The sequence below is a fragment of the Meleagris gallopavo genome, chromosome 3 (genome assembly GCF_905368555.1).
Source record: "Meleagris gallopavo chromosome 3, MGAL_WU_HG_1.1, whole genome shotgun sequence".
NCBI lineage: Eukaryota > Metazoa > Chordata > Aves > Galliformes > Phasianidae > Meleagris > Meleagris gallopavo.
The window spans coordinates 63981916-64007359 of record NC_139406.1 but is presented as its reverse complement, the minus strand read 5'-3'; the positions used below and the strand labels follow the sequence as shown (position 1 = coordinate 64007359).

General features: G+C 37.3%; 1 protein-coding gene across 3 annotated transcripts in view; it reads right to left on the bottom strand.

The window, feature by feature from the left end:
- The window catches only part of CRISPLD1 (cysteine rich secretory protein LCCL domain containing 1), a 38333-nt gene extending 13573 nt beyond the window's left edge, over window positions 1–24760 (bottom strand). Inside the window, exons 1-6 of one of the 3 annotated variants that reach the window (XM_085221300.1) lie at window positions 24300–24441; window positions 23085–23407; window positions 3671–3789; window positions 3396–3528; window positions 1697–1812; window positions 991–1091 (exon numbers count right to left, since the gene is read on the bottom strand). In XM_085221300.1, coding sequence (XP_085077426.1) covers window positions 991–1091; window positions 1697–1812; window positions 3396–3528; window positions 3671–3789; window positions 23085–23342 — 727 coding nt within the window. In that variant the 5' untranslated portion in view covers window positions 23343–23407; window positions 24300–24441. Of the gene's footprint in view, window positions 1–990; window positions 1092–1696; window positions 1813–3395; window positions 3529–3670; window positions 3790–23084; window positions 23408–24299 lie in introns of those variants that run through there. The other 2 variants (XM_085221301.1, XM_085221302.1) reach the window with 2 other exon arrangements.
- Window positions 24761–25444: the final 684 nt, after the last annotated feature.

The window sequence follows — 25444 nt, the reverse complement described above, 5'->3', positions numbered from 1 at the left end:
CATTGAGTATAAGCAAAAAAGCAAGGAAAACTTTCCATTGTTTCATAAGAAGAAGAGCTCAAGCTTCATAATACATTTCAATTATCCTTTGTATGCTGACAAAAGGTAGATTTTTTCTAGAAAAAGCAGTACAAATGAGGCATGAAAATGACCCTAATACTTTTTTGAACTATCTTCTTTATGCCATCAGAAAACAAATAGGTCAAAGGAAATAATTCAAATAGATGGTGAAAAATTTTACCAAATTCAAAAATAGTTTGCAATTAAGTAATATGATTTTCTAAAAAATTGTACCTGAAAATATGACACATAATGTTAATAATTTTGAAACACTCATTACTAAACCTAAAGTTTTCACTTAAATAAGAACCATAAGGAAGGTGTTTGGAATCTGGGGCTTTTATGGTCCATATGAATAGATAGTAGCTTTCAAAAGTTTCTAACTGAAGCAGCTGAGGTACATATACACAGAGCAAAACAAAAAGAAACACTTGTTTCATGATGTACTATAATTCAGTGCAATATATACAAGATTATGACAATTCTAAAAAATGAATAATAACACTAGCTGACAATTTAATTATTAACTCATTCTTGTTTTGATCTTCTCTTATAGTAATGCATATTACTATGTCACTGAGCTAATATGTTTCCCTTTAAACAAATCACTGCATAGACTTCACTACAATTTACAAAAAACCCTATAAATAACATACAGAAAAAGTCTACATTTTTGTGTACTAAAAGCTCTCATACAACAATTAAATCAGCAGCGCACTCCACTCTCTCATGATGCTCAGCCTCACATATCTACCATACATAGTACTTGATCTCATTCGGTATGGTAAAGCAGACCCCTACCATGTCTTTGACTACATGCATAATATATTCTATTCTACTAACTTAAAACATAAGAAAATTATGAGAAAATAAAGCAAAAGGTTACATTTCTTTGTCCAGTTATAGTTATACTGCTAAAATCCTACATACCTCTGTAACAAAGATTTTCTCTGCAACCTCCTCCAAAACTAGGGGGACATGCAGAACAAGGACGACCAGGCTTATAAGGAGCATGTCCCCACCAGTTACCTCTTCAAGCAAAACAAAACAAAACAGTTAGTAAAATATGCCATAATAAATTAATATATTAACAATAAGCATCATTCTATATGTTGACAAATACGTGATGAAATCTAATATTAATGTAGACCATAGCATTGCTTCAATAAATTGAACATGCTATAAGTCATTTAGAAGTACACCAAAAATATTAGAAGTAATGCCATTAGCTGCTCTAATATGTGTGTGCATGTGTGCGTGTGTGTGTTCTATATTGGCATAGCAATGTAAATCTAAATTCTTCAATTATGTGAGAACTGGCTCCACTCCACTAAATGGAATAACCTGTGGGATGTGATCTTAAGCATCAACTTCATGTTACACATACTTTAAGGTCAGGATGGGGAGATATATTTATTTTACAAAAAAAAGTCACTCAACATTGAAGGCCAGAAAACCAAAGCTCTACAAAATCACAACAGTATTTGTGCAGCCAAGACTGCATTGGGAACAATGCTCTACTTTGTAACAGTACAAAAAACAGAAAACTCAGACCAATTTCCTTCTGGATTATTTCCTGGATTACTACAAAGTATTTCCCCCCATTCAAGATATTTTTGGGTGTCAGATAACTTACTTAGGAGAATAATTGCATACAAGATAGACTGCTTTTGGCCAAATCTGTCCCCAGATGTTCATGTTATGACACAAATTAATTGCACAACCTATTCTGCTACTTGTAGCCCAAACAACCTATGGAGAAAAAAAAAAAAGAAAAAAAAAAAGAGAGAGAGAGAGAGAGAAAGATGTGGAAATTAAAGCTAACTAACATGAAAACACAACTTCAACACATAGAACTCAAATCACAAGAGATGCTATATTCTGTTCTGTTATATATGGGTTGAAGCAACCCAGCTAAAACTGACTAAAGGCCTCTCATGGCCTTTTTCATTAGAAAGAAAAGCTTTACATTGATAGAACATACATGATGTTTATTTTAAATAGAAGTTCTGAGCATGTATTTGAAACTGCAGCAAATGTTTTCAGCACATTATCTGAAGAACTGATCCTTGAAACTAAAATGACTTATTGTAACTCAAGGTTTTCTACTCAGGTTCCTATGCGTTGGAGTTCTCAGCATGAACTAGGAATGCAGAAGGATTCAGATTGCTTAGACTGAGAGAATGGACACTTGTCACTCATGAGAGAAAGTGACAAACAATAAAACTATTAAAAAAAAAAAGGTCATACATCAGTAAGATCCCGGTCTTAGATTTTAAATGAATATGTCTTCATGTTATTGCAATATATGATGTCTGTGCTCCTTTATACATCTACTGAAACACTTTTTATTGCAGAACTCAAAATAATTTGAGAGACAAAGTTGGGTTATGTTCAAAGCAGACAAAAACAACAGATGTTAATCTTGTATTAATTTAAGGGAAGTCAACTATGTAGTTCCTTCAGGACTTCGGGAGTTGAAAAAGATATATACTTTGAAGAAAATAGTAACATAAGGAAGTATATATATGTATTATAAATTATGCATGTGACAGAGAAGTGTAATTATAGTCACTTTTAAAGAAATTGTAAACAAAAATATGGGAATAATTCTCTTCAAAAAATAGATAGAATCATAAATTGTGATAGTAAACAAATAGAAAATAAACTTTTTGAAATGGAGCATTTTGCAGTTTTCTAATAACGTATCAAAAAAAAATTATGTAGATTTTATTAGAATCTAAAGATCATGTATTTTCCATTTACTGAAAGCATGACTGGCTCCCCTCAGAAAAAAAATAAATAAATAAGAAATAAAAATAAAAAAAAATTGAAGTTACATACCTAGACTTCATGAGCAGAAAATAAATTAGTTCTTATGCAATTTCAAAATCTTGCTGAAGTTAAAGAAATGTGTTATAAACTGTACTTAACTGTTATTTGACCTGAGGAATTCATTTAAGAAAGCTTTTTTCATTTAAGCATGCATATTCCAGAAAAGAGTACCAGCACGCCAGCTGGCACAGAAACAAGATTATGCAAAGTGCACTGAGCAGCCACACTTAGTACCGGGTATTGTGAGCTTTTTCCTTAACCCTGTTAAGGAGGTGATATTTATGAAGAAGAAATCTAAAGATCTGCATGACAGCCCTACTCAACATCACCAGTACCCAATGTTTGTAACTAAAGAGTCTAGCAAAAAGCTCCCTTCCTGCTTTAGTACCACCATACACACAGTAAGACTATTACGTTCTACTTATCATGCAGTGACTAACTGGAGGTTAGGATTGCTCATTTCCTTCCATAGCTGACAAAACACAAACTGACCTACATACCTGTGTATAATGTGTACAAACAGGACCAGAGCATTTGTAAGGACAATATGGGTTGCATTCATGAGGATGTGGATATGTGAAATCTCTCACTTCATCATACCATGCTTGGACATGAAATGTTGGAGGTCTGTACCTATGAAAGCCAGAAGTAGTCTGTTAGATCACTAAACAGCTGTAAGTTCTGTCACTGATAGAGTCTATCATACCCTTAAAGTAATAAGCAACTTTTAGATTTCAAAAAACGATAATGGAGTATTTAACAATGTCTTAAATACCTTCCCCAGTGTGCACCCAAATTCTGTCCGATGGACGGAAGGAGGCTTGCAGGCCCATGCTCCCACAGACACGTTTCAGCCCATGATTCTGCAGATCTCTCCAGTTCTGTATCCCATGTCTGAAATTCGAAATAAAAGAAATTGACACCTGCTCAGAAATACTTGATGGGTACCGCATATACCTTAAAACAGAAAGGCAAACCAAAAGAAAGCTAGGAAGACTGTTCATTTTTAAAGCTTCTGCTACTGAGAAAAAAAGTGACAGTACAATTGTGTGCCTATTATATAAGAAATTGAAAAGTTTCCACAAAGAAGAAAAAAAGTTTTAATCCCTTCCCAGATTTCCCTTTTAGAAAGCCTGTGCAGGCACTCTGCAGTGAATAAAAGACAAATATGAAACTGAAAGGCTTAGTTCAACTTTTCAAGCTAAATTAAGTGCATTTTCTGTCTTGTGAGATTTCTGTTTAGTAACAGGCACTTTTCTTAGCCTAAAGAGTATTATCTAACACGCTTTCAACATAAGACTTTATTTCCTCTAAACCAGTAGTTTATTTGAAATGAAAGTGATTTTTTCTCTCTCTTCTATAATCAGCTTTCACTGAAATAATACACAATGCAAACAGAAAATATGGAAACCAGAACAACATTGTCAGACATTGATTTATGGCTTGGTTGGTAAGAAAAGGAGGAATTCATGTTAGTAAGAGGCTTAGGACAAGTTAAATAAAAAGCATCACTTTTTTCTCCTTTTCTTTAAAACATACAGAAGAACAGGTTTATAGCTGAAAGGCAAATGTAAGTTTCTGTCTTTCAAAAACATACTAAAACTTACTCATCTTTAAAAAAAATTAAATTATACTGTGTAAGTTTAACATGTTCATCTAGGGTTCACTCAAAGTGGTCCTTGTTAAGCAAAGTACCCATACTACTGATTGGCCTTTTAAATTTATTGCTACTTGAAGAAGCTTAGAAGTTTCTAAATATCTGACTCAGCGATAATAATACCCAGGCTAGGAAACTGAAATATATCCAGGAAGGAAGAAAATTGCTTATAAAAACAATTATTTCATCATATGTTCAGAATTAATTTCTTTCCATTAGACCGTGTTATCTAAGTAACAATAATTCAGTATTTCCAAACCCAAATTCCCATGTAGACACTGTAGGTCATGTCTACAAATTTTTGGCAGAGACTGAAGGTAAAGAACTCTTAATATAGCCAAAGAATACAGAAATATAACAGAAAAAATCCATGCGCTATAATTTATTTTTCTATTAATTTTGATATGCAGTTTTCACTTTATTAGATTACTCATTAACAAAAGATATGTTTTTGGTTATGCAAGAAGATGATTATGGAAAGACTACTTTCACTCAATTTAATCCAAGTTTATCAATTCTTTGTTCTCTTCAGAAGACTCCAGTGCTACTGCATTTCCATTCTGTCTGTTATTATTAGTAAAAAATTTACAAGATACATTTTGACTCTCAGAATGCAGCAGTTATTCTGACAGAATTCTTAAATATAACAATGTATAATAATGATATAATAATGCTCTTACCCTACATACGGATACTAAACTCCCCAACTCTAGGATACAGTAGTAATTTTCTATTTGTCTGACTGGGCCGGTATTAAAATGTCATAAGCCATAGTTCTAATCTCAACTCAGAAAGTTTTATGGGTTTGTATAAATCTTTTCTCTCTCCTTGCCACACTATCATAAACAGTCCTGCTTCCTACATTGTCTAAAAAAAAAAGAAAAAGAAAAACAACCAAAGATTAACACGTCTCCCATATATATAATATTTTCTTATAAGCAATAGTACAACTACTTTGTCATTCTGCTATAGAATTGCAACACTGCAGCATTTTAACATAAATGCCATACAATTTGTCCTTGTATATATTGTACAACGTGAAGTCGGCTCAGAATCTTTTATCACTTAGATTTAGTTCTGAATAAGTCCAAATGTAAAGCATATCCTGAAGGGAAGAGAGACCCAAAAAGGAAGTCCATAGAAAGTGGAAGCAGGAACGGGTTACCTGGGAGGACTACAAAGTTGTCCAAGCAGCCAAGGTTCAGGTTAGGAAATCTAAAACCCACACAGAATTAAATCTAGCCAGAGACATAGAAGGGAACAAGAAAAAAATCTACAAGTATATCAGTGATTAAAGAAAGGCTAAAGAAGATGAGGTGTAAGCCTTCTCCTAAAGGAAATGAGAGACCTGGTCACAAGGGATATGGAGAAAGCTGAGATGCTTCTTTGCATCAGTCCTCACCAGCAAGGGCTCTAGCCACACTACCCAAGTTGCAGAAAGCAAAGGAAAGAACTAGGAGAAGGAAGATCTGCCCTCTGTAAGTGAAGATCAGGTTCAAGACCATGTAAAGAACATGAAGGTGCACAAGTCCATGGGACCCAATAAGACTCAATCACGAGTTCTGAGGGAATTGCTACATAAAGTTGCCGAGCCACTATGCATCATATTTGAAAGGTCATGGCAGTCTGGTGAAGTTCCCACAGATTGGAGAAGGGAAAACATAACCTCTATTTTCAAGAAGGGTAAAAAAAAGAAGATCCAGGGAACAACAGGTCGGTCAGCCTCACCTCTGTGTTTGGCAAGATCATGGAGCAGATCCTCCTGAAGTCTCTTCCTAGGCATGTGCAAATAAAGATGAGATAATTGGTAGTAAACAACATAGCTTCACTAAGGGCAAATTGTGCCTGACAAATTTTCTGGCCTTTTATAATGAAGTTACAGCATCAGTGGATAAAAGAAGAGCAACTAACATCATCTATCTGGACTTGTGCAAAGTATTTGACACTGTCCTGCACGAGATCCTCGTCACCAAATTAAGGAAAAATGGATTTCATGGATAGACCACTTGCTGGAGAAGAAATCGGCTGGATGGTCACACTAAGAGAGTTGTGGTCAACAGCTCAGTGTTCAAGTGGAGACCAGTAATGAGCAGCACTCTTCAAGAATTGGTGCTGGGACTAGTGTTATTTAACATCTTTGTAGGTGACACTGACAGTGAGATCAAGTGCACCTTCAGCAAGTTTCCAGATGACATCAACTGAGTGGTGCAGTTGACATGCTAGAGGGAGGGATGCCATCCAGAGGGACCTGGATAGGCTTGAGAGATGGGCCCATGCCAACCTCATGAAGTTTAATAAGTCCAAATGCAAAGTCCTGTATCTGAGTTGGGGCAATCTCAAAAACAAATACAGGTTGGATGAAGAATGGCCTGAGAGGAGCCTGAGAAGGATTTGGGGGTGCCACTTGATAAAAGACTCAACATGAAGCAGCAATGTTCCCCTGCAACCCAGAAGGCCAACCATATCCCGGGTTACATCAAGAGAAGCGTGGCCAGCAGGTTGAGAGGGGTGGCTGTGCCCCTCTACTCTACTCTCCTGAGAGCCCACCTTGCACTCAGTTCGGTAGACCCCAATACAAGAAGGACATCAAACTATTGGAGTGGATCCAGAGGGAAGACTATCATCCATGAAGATGATCAGAGGACTGGAGCACCTCCCCCTATGGGGCAGGCTGAGAGAATTGGGGCTCTTCAGCCTACAGAAGAGAAGGCTCTGGGAGACTTTTTAGGAGACTTCTACTACCTGAAGGAGACAACACTAAAGCCGAGAAGGAACTTTTTATAGGATATTGTGTCATTATTCCTGTAAAGACAGAACAAGGGGAAATGGCTTTGAACTGGAAGAGGGTAGAGTTAGACTAGATTTTAGAAAGAAATTCTTTACTGTGAGGGTGGTGAGACACTGGAGCAGGTTGCCCAGAGAGCTTGTGGATGCCCCTCTCCCTGGAGGCATTCAAGGCCAGGCTAGATGGGGCTTTGAGCAGCCTGGTCTAGAGGGAGGTGTCCGTGCCTAATGCAGGGAGTTGGAGCTACATGAACTTAAAGATCCCTTCCAATCCAAACCATTCTATGATTTTCAACTCTCAGAAAAAAGTGACAGATTAGGGAATTGCACTGTTTCGTTATTGCTGTTTTTCTCCATGCAGATTTTGAAATATTATATGCAGCTATTTTAACTTAATGATTTTTGCATGTTTACAGCAAAGTAGTCAGTAGTAGTTGCTCAAAGCAATTCCTCAAGTTTGTGAACAAATTATTTAAAAAAAAATTTTGAAAACTAATGATAGCTATACATGACAGAGACATCCAGAGCACTGCAATAGTCTTTGATAAAGAACTTAAATTCACCACAAATTTTCCTGACCAATGTGCACCCAAACTCCAAAGTACAACTGAGATTGGATACTGTCTTCAACTGTTTCTTCAACAATTTTGTTTTTTTTTTCATTAACTGCTTCTTGTCTTTAGCCCTAGTATAAAATAATGTTACTCCTCTCTGCTTGCCATGCCAGAGATAGGCATGCCTTCCAGTTTCCAGGCCACAACCTTAGCTGCAGCAAAGATATAGTCTTTGAAACAGAAGATGGGCTGCAGTAAAGGTCTTTGCAGGAAGCATAATGCAGAAGACTATTCTAGCAATGAGGAGTTTGGGCTCCTTGAATATTTTTGCCTGTTGCAGTTATTCCTGACTATGGAAAAGGATGGTCTGTGAGCCAGAGGCAACTCTATCCTTCCCAAGAATGTGTGCATGAGACTGTCTCAGACCGGAATTTGCACAATTAAGGGCAAGAGGTTCTAGTTTATGGCTCATGTGGAAATCAACGTATTTCTTTTTACGTTATCTATATGCACATTTCAACATCATTTGTTCTGTCATCAACTGTTCTTTAAAAACAGCTTCGGTACAGTTTTATAACACTGGAAAAAGAAAAAAATGTAAAACTTGAGCAATTCAGATTATAGTACCTTTGTAAAATGTCTGAGATAATATCTAATGGGAACTGCATCATAAATCAGAATTTAAACAGAAGCATAAAAAGAAATGTTTATCAAAAATACAGTACAGAATTTCAACACGTTTCATACATGTTAAAGTTTAACCATGAAAATCCTGATGAAAAGTGATAAGAATTTTTTATGAGAAAATCATCAGAAATCTGATAGCAAAATCTGATAGCTGTATAAATTTCTCAGTTATATGGCATGCTCAAACACATGGTAGGATGATCAATTAACAAATAACTCCACCTTCAAAATACTGTGAGACAATGAGATGAATCACGTATCAAAAAGTTTGCATACATATTTTAGTTTTGCAACAAACAATTCCATGTCTTATTTTCTCCCTGATGTGTATACTACACAATGAAGTCACTTCAGAACAGTCAGCTGTTCAGGAAATTCTCTGTGTGTGCTGGAGAAGAAAGGACTCATTCATTTGTTTCTCAACCTTTAACACCTAAATCCCTTATTTCTAAAGCCAGACATAAAAACTACCTGGCATGGATATAATGCATATATAGCTAGCATGGTTTATTGTTTTTGTTTGTTTGTTTTTTGTTTTTTGTTTTTGTTTGTTTTTTTTTTATAAGGAGATCATGAAGAAATATCCACTTACAGCACAATTTAACATTGCTTCTTCTTCATCAAGACTACATTTGAGTTCAGATATACAATAATTACTCATGTTGTTGATGGAGACATATTTCAAAGCTAGTTCAAGTTTCTCATCATATGGAGGTACACCAAGTAGAATATGAATACCTACAATAAGGGTTGATCTGAAAGTAATATTTCCTATTAAATTATGTTGGCGCACGAAGTCAGAGGTGGACAATGGTGGTATGACAGTAGAAGATGAATCTTCCCACCAATATTCCATAACATTTGGTTGTCGTGTGGCAGATAGCAGCAGAGGAGCAGTCAGACAAAATGGTGTCTGACATGGAATTACACACGAAGCAAAGGAACATTATCAGATTCCTCCATGCAGAAAAAAAATGGCACCCATTGACATTCATTACACTTGCTGAACATTTAAGGAAACCAAATAGTGGATGTGAGCACAGTGAGGTGGTGGGTGGTACATTTCAGCAGCGGTGATAGCAACAAAGGATCACGTAAGCTGATGCAGATTTTTTTGTGCGTATCACATAGGCTCTTATTCATCGCTGGTGAAAATGTCTAGCTAATGGTGGTGACTGTGCTGGAAAATAGTATTTTGTAGCAGAGAATTTGCTATATCAAATAGTTTTATTGTGTTCTTTATTTCCATGGAAACTACAATAGATAAAAACAGGAGGCATTACTTTCAGAGTGACCTGTGTAGATCTTATTTTCTTACCTTCTTTCTGTACTATACACAGGTATTGAATCCTTCTTAATTCTGGCTTTCTCAGAAAACTATTGGTATTAACTTACCACATTCCTGCAGATTTAAACTTCATCAGCTTTACTAAGTCATGTACATCATCCATGGCTTTTACAAGACATGTACCAATTTTACCAGTTTGTTGACCTAACCTCAACTAGAGAGATATTAATCTCTTACATTCCAAGCTGTGCCTGATAGTGGATGGCTAGAACACTCAATACACACATATTCCTGAGAACTGCAGCTACCACCAACGTCAGACAGGTAGGTTCTCATGAAGACAAAGGATGATGTTCTTCCCTCATTCTGCCTTCCATTCTGGACAGGAAATTACTTCCTACTGGTCTGGTTCCAAGTGATGGACAGATTCATGAGTCCAGCTCTACAAAATTCTCTAGAGAAACAAATTGTGCTAAGTGTGTTTCATTGAACGAACAGAAATATTTGGCATATATTTTAGTGATAGTTGACCATAATTTTAGAGATGCTCACTGAACTTCAGTTGTTGATATAAACATTGCAAAATTCAGAAATACAAAAAGGAAAACAACAAAACAGGCATAGGTAATACAGAGTTTGCTGCTACTCAAGATCAACATCCTGCAAGGCAGACTCCCTCAAGCAAGTGTTGTTTTTTTTTCATACTTAATCAAGATACTATCTCTTAGCTTTTAACCTTGCCAAATTTACTTTTTCTAAAATCCCCCAGCACATACAGACACAACTAAGTTCACAAGCAATCTGCCTCCTTATGACAAGCAAAATTTTCTTCTAATGAAATATGCACATTCAAGACAGGAGATCTCAAATGCTGGAAATCAGTTTCTTGACCATTCAAGAGAACATACATTTTTCTGTAGAAACTTACCAGCATAAGCAGTTCCTTTTTACACCTGTATCCTCATATGTGACTATGAACTTTTCAGGTATCATTGCTGTGAAGCATGTTCCTCCATATATAAAACCCTTAGCTGAAAGTTTAATGATGCTCTAGACTTGATTCCATTATCTATTCTGAATAGTTTACCATTGACTTCTGCTATCCAAATAACTATGCTCAGAGTAAAACTGTTATCCCCAAAATTATATGTGAGCTGGTGTGCACATCATGGGCATTGACTAAACTTCCAGAATCTGCAAGCAGTAAGAGGAAAAAACATTCAGCTATACATATTCCCACCTTATAGTCTCAGTTGGGTTTATTTTACTGTCTTCTTCTGTTAGATTTGGAAAATAACTTGCATATCATCCAAGTACCATGATTATTTACAACTTTTCTGCATTATTCACACTTATGTACTAAAACATTCCCATCCATGAAGGAAACAATGCCAATTTTTTAAGACTGTAACACCATCACATACACCATGATGGAAGTCGGATCAGATTAGGATTTTTCAATGGCAGAATTTTAATTTAGATCAGGAATGTGATTTTGAAATGAAACTCCTAATCATTCCCACTTAGTGTACATCACAGAGCACTCTTGGGGTACAAACCAGATTCCTTCTAGACAAAATGCTGGGAGTTGTGTTCTAAGAGCACATCTAATGCTTTACAGCTGTTAACGGGTTTTCAGTCTACACCAACAGATAAGACCCAGATCAAAATAGAAAACCCTGAAATGTAGAAAGTATGAATTTCAGGCCCTTGGCACCAATTCTTTTGCTCTACAAAACCTGCTGTTGTAACACAACACTTGCTGACACATGCACTGCCTTTCTCAATATTTTGTTAAATTTGTGTGCCAATAACAATCCTAGAGCTTTGCAAACCTTATACTAGATTAGCTGAGGCTAGCACCAGCCTGGTTGATTAAACTAAATAGTGAGAGCAGTTACCAATTCCAGTTGCCAATTTTTCCCCTCAAGAAAGTTTTATAGGCTTAGCAGAAGGGATGTCACATGCAATGCAAATCTTTTAAATATTCCCAGTTTACAACATATCATATTAAAATAAACCAAAACTAACACCAGATTAACTTCACAGACTGGACTACAAATTGTGGTATTTAACCTCTGTCAATATGGGGTTCAAGTAGCATGTATATTGAAACCAATGCTCCGCTTATTGAAAAGCTGCTTCAGAGAGGATACTGCAGCTTACAGTATAACTCAGCAACAGCCAAACCAATCACATGGGGTAGGATTAACCTTCCTGGAAATTAAACAGGCTCAAAGTAGATACAGGCATTTGAGCTAATTATCTAAATTACCTTTGTAGTTACATAGACAAATAAGCATCTACAGAAAGAGATAATTTTAGCTACCTATCTTTAACTGAGAGGAACTGTGTGCTGGAAATTCTCATTTCTCTCCACTAATTATAAAAGAGATTGGCTCAAATGCAGACATCTACACCAGACAACAAAAGCTTGGTGAGATGAATCTCACTATTTATATTATATGAGTGTTAAATCAAGAGGAAATTCTCTACCCAAGGCAGATCAGCATAAGTGAGTCCACCAATTACAGCAACAGGTGTTGCATCAAAACTGAGAAGCCCAATAGTTCAAAAACACAGTGATAACAATTTAATTGGAGAGATTTTCATATATGCAGGAATAAAGAAAAAATTGTATGGAAAGCAACTGTATGGAAAGAAAAAAAAAGAGCTAAAATTTAAGCTCAGTAAAGATGGAAAAGTAAGTACAGTGAGCACCACTTAAAGTAAACATTTACCATGGCATAGTATAAATACTTCATTGCTGTATACATTCTAAATATAGGGAGAGAGTAGTAAAGTAAATACCACAGTACAGTATGGGTATTTATTTACTGTATTCTTTAAGACTAATGATACTAAAAAGGAAAAAAAAAAAAAAAAAAAAAAAAAAAGGAAAGATGATACTAAAAAGGAAAAAAAAGAAAAGAAAAAAGGGAAGATGAAACATTGATTAAGAAACGTCATGAGCAACTAAGTCAGAAATACACTTAACAACCAGAAATCAGCTATGTGGTAGCAGCATAAAATGGCAGAAAGGTACAGCTGAAAACAACTTCAAGAGATGGATCTCAACTACATTTTAGCCTTGTACTGAGATGAATCGAATATTTGTGTGTTGTCCACTTTTTAACAATTAAAACTAATAATGGTAATTTCTGAATAATATTTATTGCCTTTTTCTTCAGAATTTTATGACTGTAAGAGTAAAGAGTTTTTTCTTGATAGGCAACCTAAACCTCCTGCCCTGCAATGATAGCTGATTTGTTGTTGTTGTTGTTGTTGTTTTTATTTGCATGTAAAAACAAAACAAAACAAACAAACAAAAAGAAATCACTCTTTCCTGTAATAACCTTTATTTATTTCCTAGATTAAAGAAACTCAGCTGTCTCTCTCCTTCAGTCCTCATAAACCACACATTCTGCATTTATAATCAACCCCATTAATCTCTTTCATTCACCATGAAGTGGCTAGACAATTCCTAAAATACGGCCAAAGCTGGACATTGTGTTTCAAACAAGGTCTCACCAGTTTCACACAAAGAAGTCACTCTCTTTCACATATTGTTGGCTCATTATTTTCTAACTCAGTGTAACTTATGGACAGGGTAGTGTTACTCCTAGCTATTATTTACTCCTTGAGTTTCACCTACTTGATACTCTACTTATTCTACATCTTGCAGTTAAATTTACTTTATTTCACCACATTCATTCCAGGACATTTCCTCCACTTGACAAGTTCTGATAATTTTTAAGTAATTCTAAAACAATCCCAACCTACGTTACTGTATTCTCCAGTTCTAAAGTGCATTCCTTGCTCATCTAAGTCATTACCTACATGCTTAACTGAAATGGGACTTGCTCTGACATCATCAACATTTTTGACCCTTTGCGTGTTTAACACCAAGCTTCTGTCACCTTTAACTTGTGTTGGGTAAAGAGTGTTAAAACCCTTCCAGAGTTAAAATGAGACACCCACTACTTCTACCAGTATACTACACTAGTTAACTACCAGGTCAGTTTTCCTTGTTCTCACTTAAGGTGAGATAAGACAATTTCCTCCATACCTAGCCTTCTGAAGGAAGTCCATAAAAACTAATGATAATTAACACCTCTGAAAAGTCACTTACTAGCATGCAACTGAGAGAGCTACCTTCAAATATATCAAATTCCGTGCTAGCCTGAGGTGACTTGCATAGTATATAGCAGAGTGAACACAAAACCCCAGGAGTACTGAAACACCAGACAACTGTCCCTGAAAATACAAAAATGCCCATTCTAATAAGTACTGATATGCTCCTTAAACACAAAGAAAGCACAGATAAAATCATTAAACTTTCCAGTAGCAGGAAAGTTAGGCATCCATTTTCTGTTGGAGGAAGAGAGCTTGTCTAAAAGTAAAAAGGTAAGAACCTTACATGCTACCACGTGGTAGACTGGAGTTATAGAGCATTAAGCTGGGCAGAGATCCTTGAATAGATCTTGAGGTTACAGCTACTCTTTTGGAAGAGAGTAAAGAACAGGAATACTGCGGCTTTTGCCTGGAAACAGGAAAGCAAGATGAGGCCAAAAATATTGTTCCCAAACACTGAATAAATTGCTCCAATATTTAGAAGTATCTCTCTATTACAGTTTCATGTGTTTGAGCTTATGTGTTCAAAAAGTAAAAGCCAGGAATAGGAATGAGTAGACATGACTAATCACATTTAATTCTGTGTGTACTCTAAGAGTGTTAAAAACACCCTTGCTGGAATAGTCAGGTTTCCAAGGTGTTCTGAAACAGTACATTTACTTTGCTACTTTTTAAAAGCAGTGCATAAAGACTTTCTATTAGAAGATGACTAAAAATCATCTATTTGCTTCTATATTCTAACATGAATGGAAAAGAAACAACAGTGATCACAGATGTACAAACTGATCTTGATTTCTGCATTTTGTGCATTGCCAAAAAATGAATTACACGTTCATTACAAATAGTATTCATAAATATGCATAGCTAATTATAAACTGACCACAGCACAGCTCCTTACCTCAAATCCTAGTACTCATTACTACTATAAACTAGCTGTAACTGATTGCTTTCATGCAGCAGTTTAACAGATGCTACAGAATTTCCTGGACTTTGAACAGGAATTAGTCACAGTATCTCACATACGTGTCACAATGAATGTTCGCTTTTAAAAGGTGACCACCGCAATTTGATATTAGTACAGTAGAAGTGAATTGAACTTACTGTAAGAGATCACAGTGATCATACGTAACATCGTCCTACTGACACAAATGTTTAAATAAAATTTAAATGAAGGGAATTAGAAAAATATGTCTAAAGAGTACTTGACCATTCAGGCAGCCAACAAGGCACTGAGAATGTATATACTGCATTATGTAGTAGGTATCACTCTTTCTTGAAACTGTCTGGAAACACAGACAAAGTTCTGGGTTTAATGCAATCTTCCTTCATAATAAAGTAAAAGTTGTCCAGACATAAGATAGTCTTCTTAATGAATTATGCCTTTTTTGACTATTATATTCACTCCACTTTATGCCAAATCTAAGATTGAAGAGTACTTTTATAGAAAATAGGCTGAAGACATATCTAATTTTTCAACATCGTTATTTAAGAAATAAATATATTTTTTATTTTCCTCAAATAAAAAATGTTAAAGAGGGTGTCATAAACATGAAAGACTACATGGAGTTGCTTTCACAAATCTTGCTGATTCTTACTGTGTTTAGCCTACTTTATGTTTAAGCTCTGATCCCATTACTACTGATCAATAATTTTTTCTGTTTGGGAGGGCAGTGAAGGAGTCCTCTGTCAGCAAAATAAAGGATGAACAATATCTGTTCTATGTTGCTAATTATTTTCATTATGGGAAGGCTAACAGTAAGCCTTTCTGCTACTTTCCACTTTCAGTTTCTTTACTTAGAGTTGCTTAGTTGTGGTTGGCATTCTATCAATAAAAGTTATAACATGGACTTATCCACTCGCTTTCTTGGCCACTTCACATTGAACAATCCTTTTCTAAAACAGCCAGAGAGAATAAGAGGGTAAGTCAACGTCACTGAGCTCTTTGATGCAGTGTCAGTAAGTTCTGAGCACAGGCAAAAGCTGAAGCAATTCCATCAACCTTTGAAGTGGAGCAGGAAAGTGGAAAACCAGAGAGAAAACAGACAGGTTCACTCTGAAAAAGGCTGCTCTCTTTCTGGCAACTATAGTGCTCTCTGGCCATTTAAGGGATTCCACAAACCAAGGTTTTCTGCTTGAAGGGAACAGGAATTGTCTTTAACCAGGCTATCCAGACTTTCTGCAAAATGGACAAGAAAAACTAGAGACATGTAAGAGTTTTATCAGTAATGTCTAGGAATTCCAACAGGAGGCTGTCATTCAGCACACAAAAGTTCATCACATCTACTGCAAGGTCTCAAAGTTTCCTAATGCTGTTTCAGTTCTCCACACATTGAAGCACTGAGATTGACTCCTGAGCATACTTCAGTTCTGTAGCTACATAGGTAATAGACTGAAAATCTCAGCTGAGAGCTGACAGACCTGTGCAGAAACCTGCTAAATCCATACATACACAGATCATTATATGAAGCAGCATAAAATTGCTGAAATTATTTCAATCTCTATTAGAATAGCCATTGTGATGACATGGAAAATGTTTTTCTATTATCCATGCAAGAGCTCTCTGTACTAGTGGGTTCATTTTATCCAAAGTTGAATCATCTGTATTTAAAAACTGCAGGAATTTGCTTGAGAAAAATGAAGAAAAATCCAAATTAGTTATAGTCATTCTTCTTCTTCTTCTGAAGCCTTCATGAAGCTACTGAACCAAGTTGCAAGTTTTCAAGATCCCTAGAACAAGGCCGGGAGGAAGCCAGTACTCATCCAGAAGCCACTTTTGAAAGAAAAGATACAGTATCAACACTTGCAACACAACTCTATGGTAGTTTTCAGATAGATAAGACCTTCTGAGGAAATACATCAGAACAAACTAGGTATATTTCTAGCTTTCCCATGAACAAAATATGGATGCAGTATTGCTGTCAGATGCACATAGATGTTTGTCCCTAAGAATTATGAAGTATAAATATGCTAATCTGAACTTTTGAAAAAAGTACTCCTACAAGATTTTCATTTCCTTCACAAGGCTTGCAGAAAAACAAACAAACAAACAAAAAAAAGTAAAAAAATCTGAAAATCAAGGCAGGAGGCAGGGGCTTTGTGATGACATCCCTAACAGGTAATGGCAGGATGTGGACAACAGAAGACTAGAAATAATTAAATAAGAAGCCTAGAAAACACTGATGTTCCAAATTATTTTAATTACAATACTTTGTTGTCTATCAAACTAGGAAGTTGAACGCTTTTCAGTACAAAAAAGGGACATACAAGAAATGAAGATCTCACATAAGCTGTTCAACTTATTTGCTTGAGAAAATATATATATTTATATGAAATCAATAACTGAGTACTAAAAGAAAGGTTTAAAACAGAATGCATTACAAATTCAACACTCAAAATTTATTTTGTAATTTTACTCATGGTGGGTCCCAGTTTGCAGGGTGTAGCTGTCCAGAACATAAAGGAACTAACAGCATCTTATCCATCTTACAATGACTATTTTTAAAGTGCTGATCTCAGCTTTCAAGGATATGTTTCAACTGTATTAAGCTACAATGCTGACAGTAATAAAAATAGTATTGTTGGATAATTTCAATTTATTGTGAGACACCCATAATAATAATAATAATACAAAAAAGATACTGAAATAGGATTAGGTGATAGAGAAGTTATAGAATTATGATGCCTAAATATGTTTTTTCTAGTTTTATTAACAGTTTACAATTTAGTAATAATTTATTAACAATGCAATAAAAGCTTGTCTAACTAACTGAAGGTAGAATAAGGCTCTTCATGACAATCCAGTTTCAAAGGACAAACCAGTATACTGATTTTGTGATTGGCTAACAGTCTCTTGTAAAATACCGATGACAGGAGAATGCAGAAGTCTGTCTAAAGTCAATTTACCAAATAAGGACAGAAAAAAATGTGTTGCCTTATATGTTCCAAGGCTATTGCATACACTGGCAAGTGTATGAGAAATCATGGCATTTTCCATTTTTGTCTTAAACAGCAGGTCTGTGCCAAGGGATGCTGGGCAGTAACAGACAGCAAAGCACAGACCAGCCTCAGAATAGAAAAGCCTCACTATGACACTGTTCTGGTCAGACTCACGACTGCCATCAGAAGTTTGCTTCAGTTCCCTGTACTACTACAGACATCTTTTCCACAGTCACCCCAAGTGACTGATGAGAAGGCCACATTGGGTCAATGGCTCAGGATAGGAAATATTGAAAGCACCATCTAATTTCAGCTCAGGAGTCTTGGAACATTAGCACAGAAACATCATCTCTCACTGCTCTCTTAGCAGTGCTGTTAATCCTTGCACACATCATGAAGAAAAAAGATCTTCACTCCTTTCTGTATTACCGTTTACTGTACACAAAAAGATAAACATCCATAGAGTATGGACTTGCTGTATGTTTTCATAACAAGCTGCTCACCATTACCTCAAGACCTTTTTTTTTCCTACTATCAAGCTGCAATACTGACAATTCAAAAAGTCTCAGGGCTGAAGGAAGAGCTCTAGGAAAGAATGATCTAACATGCAGTCATAAGATCATCTGCAGCCACTGCAGAGGAGGCAACTGAATATGTCGGGTTGCTGTTCCCTACACAGGAGCTCAGCCAGGTCCTCACACCAAAAACTTTCTATACAGAGAAAGAGACAGAAGGTGCACCTATATCAGAATTAAGCAATGAAAAAAAAAAAAAAAAAAAAAGGAAAAAAAAAAGGAAATTGATACTTTTAACACTAACAAGTTGCAAGGCCTAGATAGTATCAGTCATGAATTTGGAGGAACTTAATTATGAAATTGCTGAATTACTGTGTAGCATACAAATTGTCTTCCAAAACGGCCTCACTAGCAAAATACAGTATATGAGTGCTAATATTTTAAAATGCTTCCAATGGATTCTGAGAAACTGCAGACCAGAAACCGACTTCTACTTGGATGATTTGATAGGCTAAGTTGTAAAATAAATACTTGGATAATACAAGCTCCTCCCAAATCTATCAGACTTCTTTGAAAGCATCATAAAGATACAAAAAGGTGTAGTTAAGTCTTTTTTGCAAAGTCTCTCACTAAGTTCTTAAAAAATGAAGAAAAAAAAAGCTATGATGAAATAGCCGAGATAAAGAAATAAAGATCCAGTTTAAAGGAAAAACATAACCATAGTAACAGTTTGTGTAGCATACAATTATGCGGAGAGTTCTGCAACTTTTTATCACAAAGATATATATAGACTCAAGTATTTAGATTCATAGAAAAGAGTTCGTTCTCGAACTACTGGTAGAAAAACAAAACAAAGTGCCGATTTAGAAAGTCCCTAAGCTGCTGTTTGCTCAAAGCTGGGAGTTTTCATTGCAGAAGTTTCTCTGTTTCCATTCTCTACTTTTATCCTCTTACCCTAGGAATCCCCTACTGCTCACCACCAGAGCCAATTACTTGGGAAGATGAACTTTTCATCCGGTTAGTTCAGCCAGACAGCCATAAGAATGTTCTGTTTATTACGCATAGCCACTAAACTTTGCTGCAGTTAGTAGCTTTGGGTCACTGAACTGTGATAATCTCATAGCCTTTTTCTTTTACAAGGCAAAAGGGTAAAGTTTACAGCTGTACAGAAAACCAGTAATTCAACCCTTTTTCTTCCTTCCTAAAATCTAGATCTTACAAGATGAAGTCCATCCTCAAATACAAGGGAAGTCAAAGGCATGGCAAAGAACTACAGAAATCTGTACTTGAGTAGCACCATACACACACTATTTTCTATCACTACAAGTGTCTGTCACGGAGGCTAAATCAAAACTGCAATGTGCTGCATGACATGGAACATTATGTCACGGTTTATTCTTTTCGGTCTTCATACTGTATCATCTACCTGCTGAATACATTATGCAAAAGTACATTAGTGTAAAAAAGTTTTCTCCTCTGCACAACTCAAAAAAAAAAAGAAGTGTTGGCCCTGCAGTTCTCTCAAAGATATGGCTGATATGGCTAGCAAGGTACAGACCAGCGCTTGTACATAAACTGCAGTTCCTCATTTCTCCCAATCCTTAGCTATTCATTCCCACCCTCTTTTATCAGCACCACTACTCATCTGATTCAGCCACGTAAGGAATCAATTCCAAACTCAAACTGGCATAAAATTAAAACTACTGGGAAAGGAAAGGAAAAAGAAAAGGGAAAGGGAGACATGTTTCTTATTCTTTAATCAGTTAAACCAATTTCATCATCAACTCAGATATGTACCAGTGGCAGGAGCAGGACAGAGGCATTTTCAGGTAAAGCTGACTGTTAGTTTAGCATGGTTGAAAAATATGAATTGTGTAATGAGAGAAGACAGCTCCCACATACTTTTTCTCAGCTCCAAACACACTTGAAGATTTTAAGCTCTATAACAGACTTACAGAGAAATAGGCACATGAGTGAGGCACCTGAACCTTCACCACCTCCTCTCAGATTCTGTACACTGTTAAAACGTCGTTTTCACCAGTAGAGCCAGCTCTGTTTTCAAAGAGGGACTGTACTAGTATAAAGGGCTGCTCATACTGACATGGCTGTGCCCATAGCAGGAAGGTTTCTGCCAGGAGTTTTATACTAATAAAGCACTCCAAAAGTAGACAAAAATATTTCAGCTGTACTTCTCTACTCACTAAATATCAGGAAAACAATTAGAGGGATTTCTGAACTTGCCTTTGTAAGGCCTCACATATCTTAATCATATTGCAAAGATCTTTCTTTTAATTACTTTTAAGATTCTCAACAACATCCATCCTTTATCAAAGGAAAAAAAAAAAAAAAAAGAAGGCAAATACAGTTATAATTCCATCCATAATTGGCCCTTTGACCTTTCTGTAATTCACAAAACTGACCCAGAGGTCACAAAAGCTTCTGAAACCAGATCTAAGAGTGCTTATCTCTTTTTCTGGAAAGGCCACAATGGTGGCACACCTTACTATGTGTCCAGAAAAGTAAAGTGTTTATTAAGGTGTAAAAACATGTATCTGCCTATATTCAATTGTGGATAAGAGAACAGCACTAATAATTATACAGCTACAATATCTGTCAGAAGTTATGAGAGAATGGACTTTGCCTCTAAGTTTATCTCTTGCATATATGCTCTGTAATGACTGGGCATTAGGTTCCCCAAGACTTTTTTGTTTTGTTTTGCCACTTAAATGACAAAACAAGCTTCCCTGATGAACTACCATGTTTATTGCTACCTCACAGCTCAATCCGGGGCTACCTCATCTCATGTGCAATTTTGTACTCAATTCTTTGAGCTAGGAAGCAATTGACCAGGCTTTATGACATCTTATGTAGAAAAAAAGGTAGACAGCCACACAGTCATAAACTGTATCACGAAATGTGTCTTCCAGCATTCACAAATTCAGTCACTATCTTCTTCTTCTCAAGCAGTAGACGTGTTCTTTCCTAGACCATCCTCTTGGTTCACCATCTTCAATTCTGCTTGCTTCCTCCCTCTACAACCTCCCTTCTCAAACAATCCCAGGCTCAGATTTTCCAAGTAGCCTCTTAGCAGTCTCTAAACCTCCTCCTCTAAGCTCTGATTTCTCAGTTTTTCTCCATCCTGAGAAACCAAGCTCTTCTCCTAACTGCATGTACTAACCAAATGTTCTTTCCCTTTCTGCTGCCAGTTCCTCAATACCTCCCCAGGCACTCTCAGTCTACTTCCAAGTCCTTCTCATAGCTTCCTGCATCTGAGCACATCTCCATTCCTTTATTCAACCAGTTACAGACTTTTTATCTTCTCTAATTTAATAGTCTTTCCTAGTGTAATTTTACAGAAAGAAGGCTAGACAACTTTTTTTTTTTTTTAAAGTTTCCCAGAAAAAAAAAGAAAAAGAAAAAAAATCAACCTTCATTTTTAGACACAAAAAATGTAATGCACATTCCTGAAAAGTTTGAAAAAAAGCCCTCAACAAAGTTTAAGGGTATGTGCAGACAACAGTAACTGAAAGGGCTAAAGAGGCTTAAGATACTATCCTCTTTTTGTTTGGAGACAAATGTAGTAACTAATTATTTGAATGTGCATAGCCTAATATAATAAAATTCATATAGTACATTCAAGTTAAACTACCTTTATTGATGACTTAAGCAAACATGGTTTCTCTATGACACATACATTCTCAGTTCAATGACATCTCCAAGCTAAGAGAGACATCACTCCAAGCTGGGAAAGATATTGAGATGTGCTAACATGATCCTCTGTCATAAACTCACAATGAAAAGTGTTATATTTGGTGTAATGTTTGGTATTAACAACTCAGTAACACTTCCTCTGATGAAGGATCAGATAAATAATACACACTATAGATACAGGAGTAAGATTTGGGTGCTTCTACAAGAACAAGACTCTAGAGGAAAATGTGCCCATTCTTGTTAAAAGCTCCAATAACCTAGTTTGATCTAATCAACAAGAAATAGATAGTGTTGAACTATGGCATGAAATTTAAGTTCAAAAACATGGGAGATTTATATCTACAAATGAACTAAAATAGACAGACTTCTATATGTCTGTATATTTTACAGAAGACAGATTAAAATACAGAAATTATGTATTGCATTATTAATCTGTTAAACATAGGAACATACAGAACTCCAGCACATGCCAACTCAAACAGAAGACCTTATAGGAGCCTCCTTTTGCTCAGAAATTGCATCCAACCTAGAAGCATGGGAGAGAATCCATGTTATTTTGAAGCTCCATAGTTCAGCGCTCTTCTCAGATGGCAACTTCATAGGCCACAATCAACTATTTTGAATAATGCAATTTTGGAAATTGGCCCTTTATCCAAAGGAATTGCCTCTTAAAGTCAGGAGAGCTATGAGAGATTAAACCTATTAATATCAATAAAATACAAGAGCCATACATAAGCATTTTTATCTAAAAGTTCACTCCTGTACAAAGTAAAAAATAAACATAAAAAATAAAAAGAGACAAAAACAAGCACTCTTAAGAAGAAATCAGGCAAGCTATGACTGAAAGTATGGTGCTTTATAAAGTGACAGTAACTACTCTAAAGAACATTTCTTTCTGCATGTGGCTATCAGTTTTTCCTTACCATATATTCCATATTGGAAGCTGGTGGATACACCTGACCCCGTAATTTATTATGAAGATCCAAGATACTTTGCATATCACTGTCTGTGATAGCCCTTTTCCCTCTCTGCTTGGCGATCCACCACTCACCATCTTCATCCATGTATTTTTCCAAAAGTTCCTCTAAGAGCGTGGCATTGGGAAGAACCATTGCAGAAACTGCTTGAGCTATGAATAGCAAGGTAGTTACTCTGAGCCATTCCTGCACTACATACTTCATGATGAATGATCTCAGAATGCTCAGGAGTTAGCTCCAAGACAAAGTCTTTTTTCCAGGTCTGTTGGCTGCAAACGCATAAGAGAGAGTAATGTAATTTGGAGGTTGAAGCACTGGTCTGTATGAATTCATTAAGCAAAAAAGTCAAACTGTAGTGTGTATAGAGTTGGCCACTGTTGATTTAGAGGGAGAAGCCAGAATGCTGCGTGTTATTTACACTAATAAATACAAGCTGCTGTTTGGAAAGATTGCTTATCTTCAACCTTATGAACTTCAGTTGTCCGAGTGCTTTTGTATACACTCTGGCATGCACATTTCAGTGTCTGCATACAAGAAAGCATGCCTTCTGCAGCTACTTAACAGAAGCCAGACATCAATGAAGATTAGCTGTAGATAATTCTCCTAGTACTGGAATTTATTTAAAAAAAAAAAAAAAAAGCATTCAATTTCAAAATGTTAAATGAGAAACACAGTGGAGTTGATACAAAATATCCATTCTTCATGCATTTCAAAACATGACTGCGATGAAAGCTTTTATTTTATGATTTCCAAATACCTAATGGAACTAAAGTTACTCAGCTCTGGCAAAAGAATGGGGGGAGATGGGGGTCATCCCACTCATCGAAAAAAAAAAAAGAAAAAAAAAGCACGGACAACACTTGAAAAAGTACTACTGCATCGAGAACGCAACATGCCAACGCCGTCTGTTACGTGACTGAGCGATGCGAGGAGGAAAACCACGGTGCCTCCCTCCCCCAGGGGAAAAAAGCGTGAATCCCGCCACCGCCCGAGCCGGACCCGCCGCTGGGAGCACAACAAAAAGAGGCGGAGGAGCAGCGCGGGGCTCTCCCGGCGCTGAGCGGCCGCCACGGAGCCGCGTCCCGGCCCTGCCCTGCGGCCCGCGGGGAGCGGCCCCCTCCCGGACGGTGCCTCCGCCCCCGGGCTGGATGCTGCCCTTACCCTCCGGCGGCGGCTGCCTCCTCTCTCCGCAGCCAGCTTCGCTCCGCCGCCCACCGCCTCGCCAGGCCCGCGCCGGGCTCGGGAGGCTGGGGAGGGGGCCCGGGCACGGCCTCGCCCCAGCGGTGGTTGCCGGGTTGCGAACGAGTCGTGCCGGCGAGGGGAGATATCGCCGAGCGCGCCGCCGCCCCTGGGAGTTCCACGCTTCTTCCTCTCGACTCCCGCCTCGCCGGGCATTTATCGCGGGCGGCGGTGACGTGAGGCGGCCACCCCTCCCGGCACCCCGCGGGGCGGGCCGCGATCCGCGCTCCGGGTTCCGGGCTCCGGGCCCCTCGGCCGCCCCCCGCTCACCGCACCGCCCGTCCTCACCTGGACGGCAGCGAGCTCTGCCGCCCGTCAGAAACTGGCCTTGCTCCTGCCAAAGTTGTGTCCCAGAAAAGGTCGAGAGAGGGCCCTACTCCCCTGCCACCTCCACCCGTGGGCAGCTGAGAGGATGCTGAGCGGTTGGTTGGCTTCAGCAAAGCCAAAAAGCTGGGTGTTCAGCTCCCAAAAGCTCAGACTGTGTGAATGCAGCAAGAGGTATCAGGGCAGGAATTTTGAACTGTGGATTCAGAGCAGCTGCATTAAGCTTTGCTTCACAAAGTAGAATGCTATTTCCTATATGTACTATGTAGCACAAAGCTACAGGAAAGAAGCTTGCAACAAGTACATTTTCCAGCAAAACTAGGTATCGGAGGTGAACTTTTGAATTATACTTACATCAAAGTCCTATATCTTGGTTATTATTTTTTATCCAAACCACTAGAGACAATGTTTCACTTATTTAGTATGATTTGGTACCCTGAGCTAACAGTGGGATTGACCAGCTTCCAGTCTTCACAGGACTGCTATACCAGCTTGCAAAGGTTTTCTGTATTTTCGTTTTCAGCTATTGAGAGGCTGAGGTTAAAATTCACCAGAATCCAGCTGGCTTCAGACTGGCTCCATAAATGCTTCCAAATTTCTTGGGCCCAAGAGAAACAATAATGTGAGGGAACACACTGCTTCTTACTGTACTCTCTCTTTCTCACTTTTAGTTAGAATTTCCTTAAAAACTTTGTATGTAACCTGTTTTACAAGCTTCTGTGAGTACTCTGCTACTTATGTAC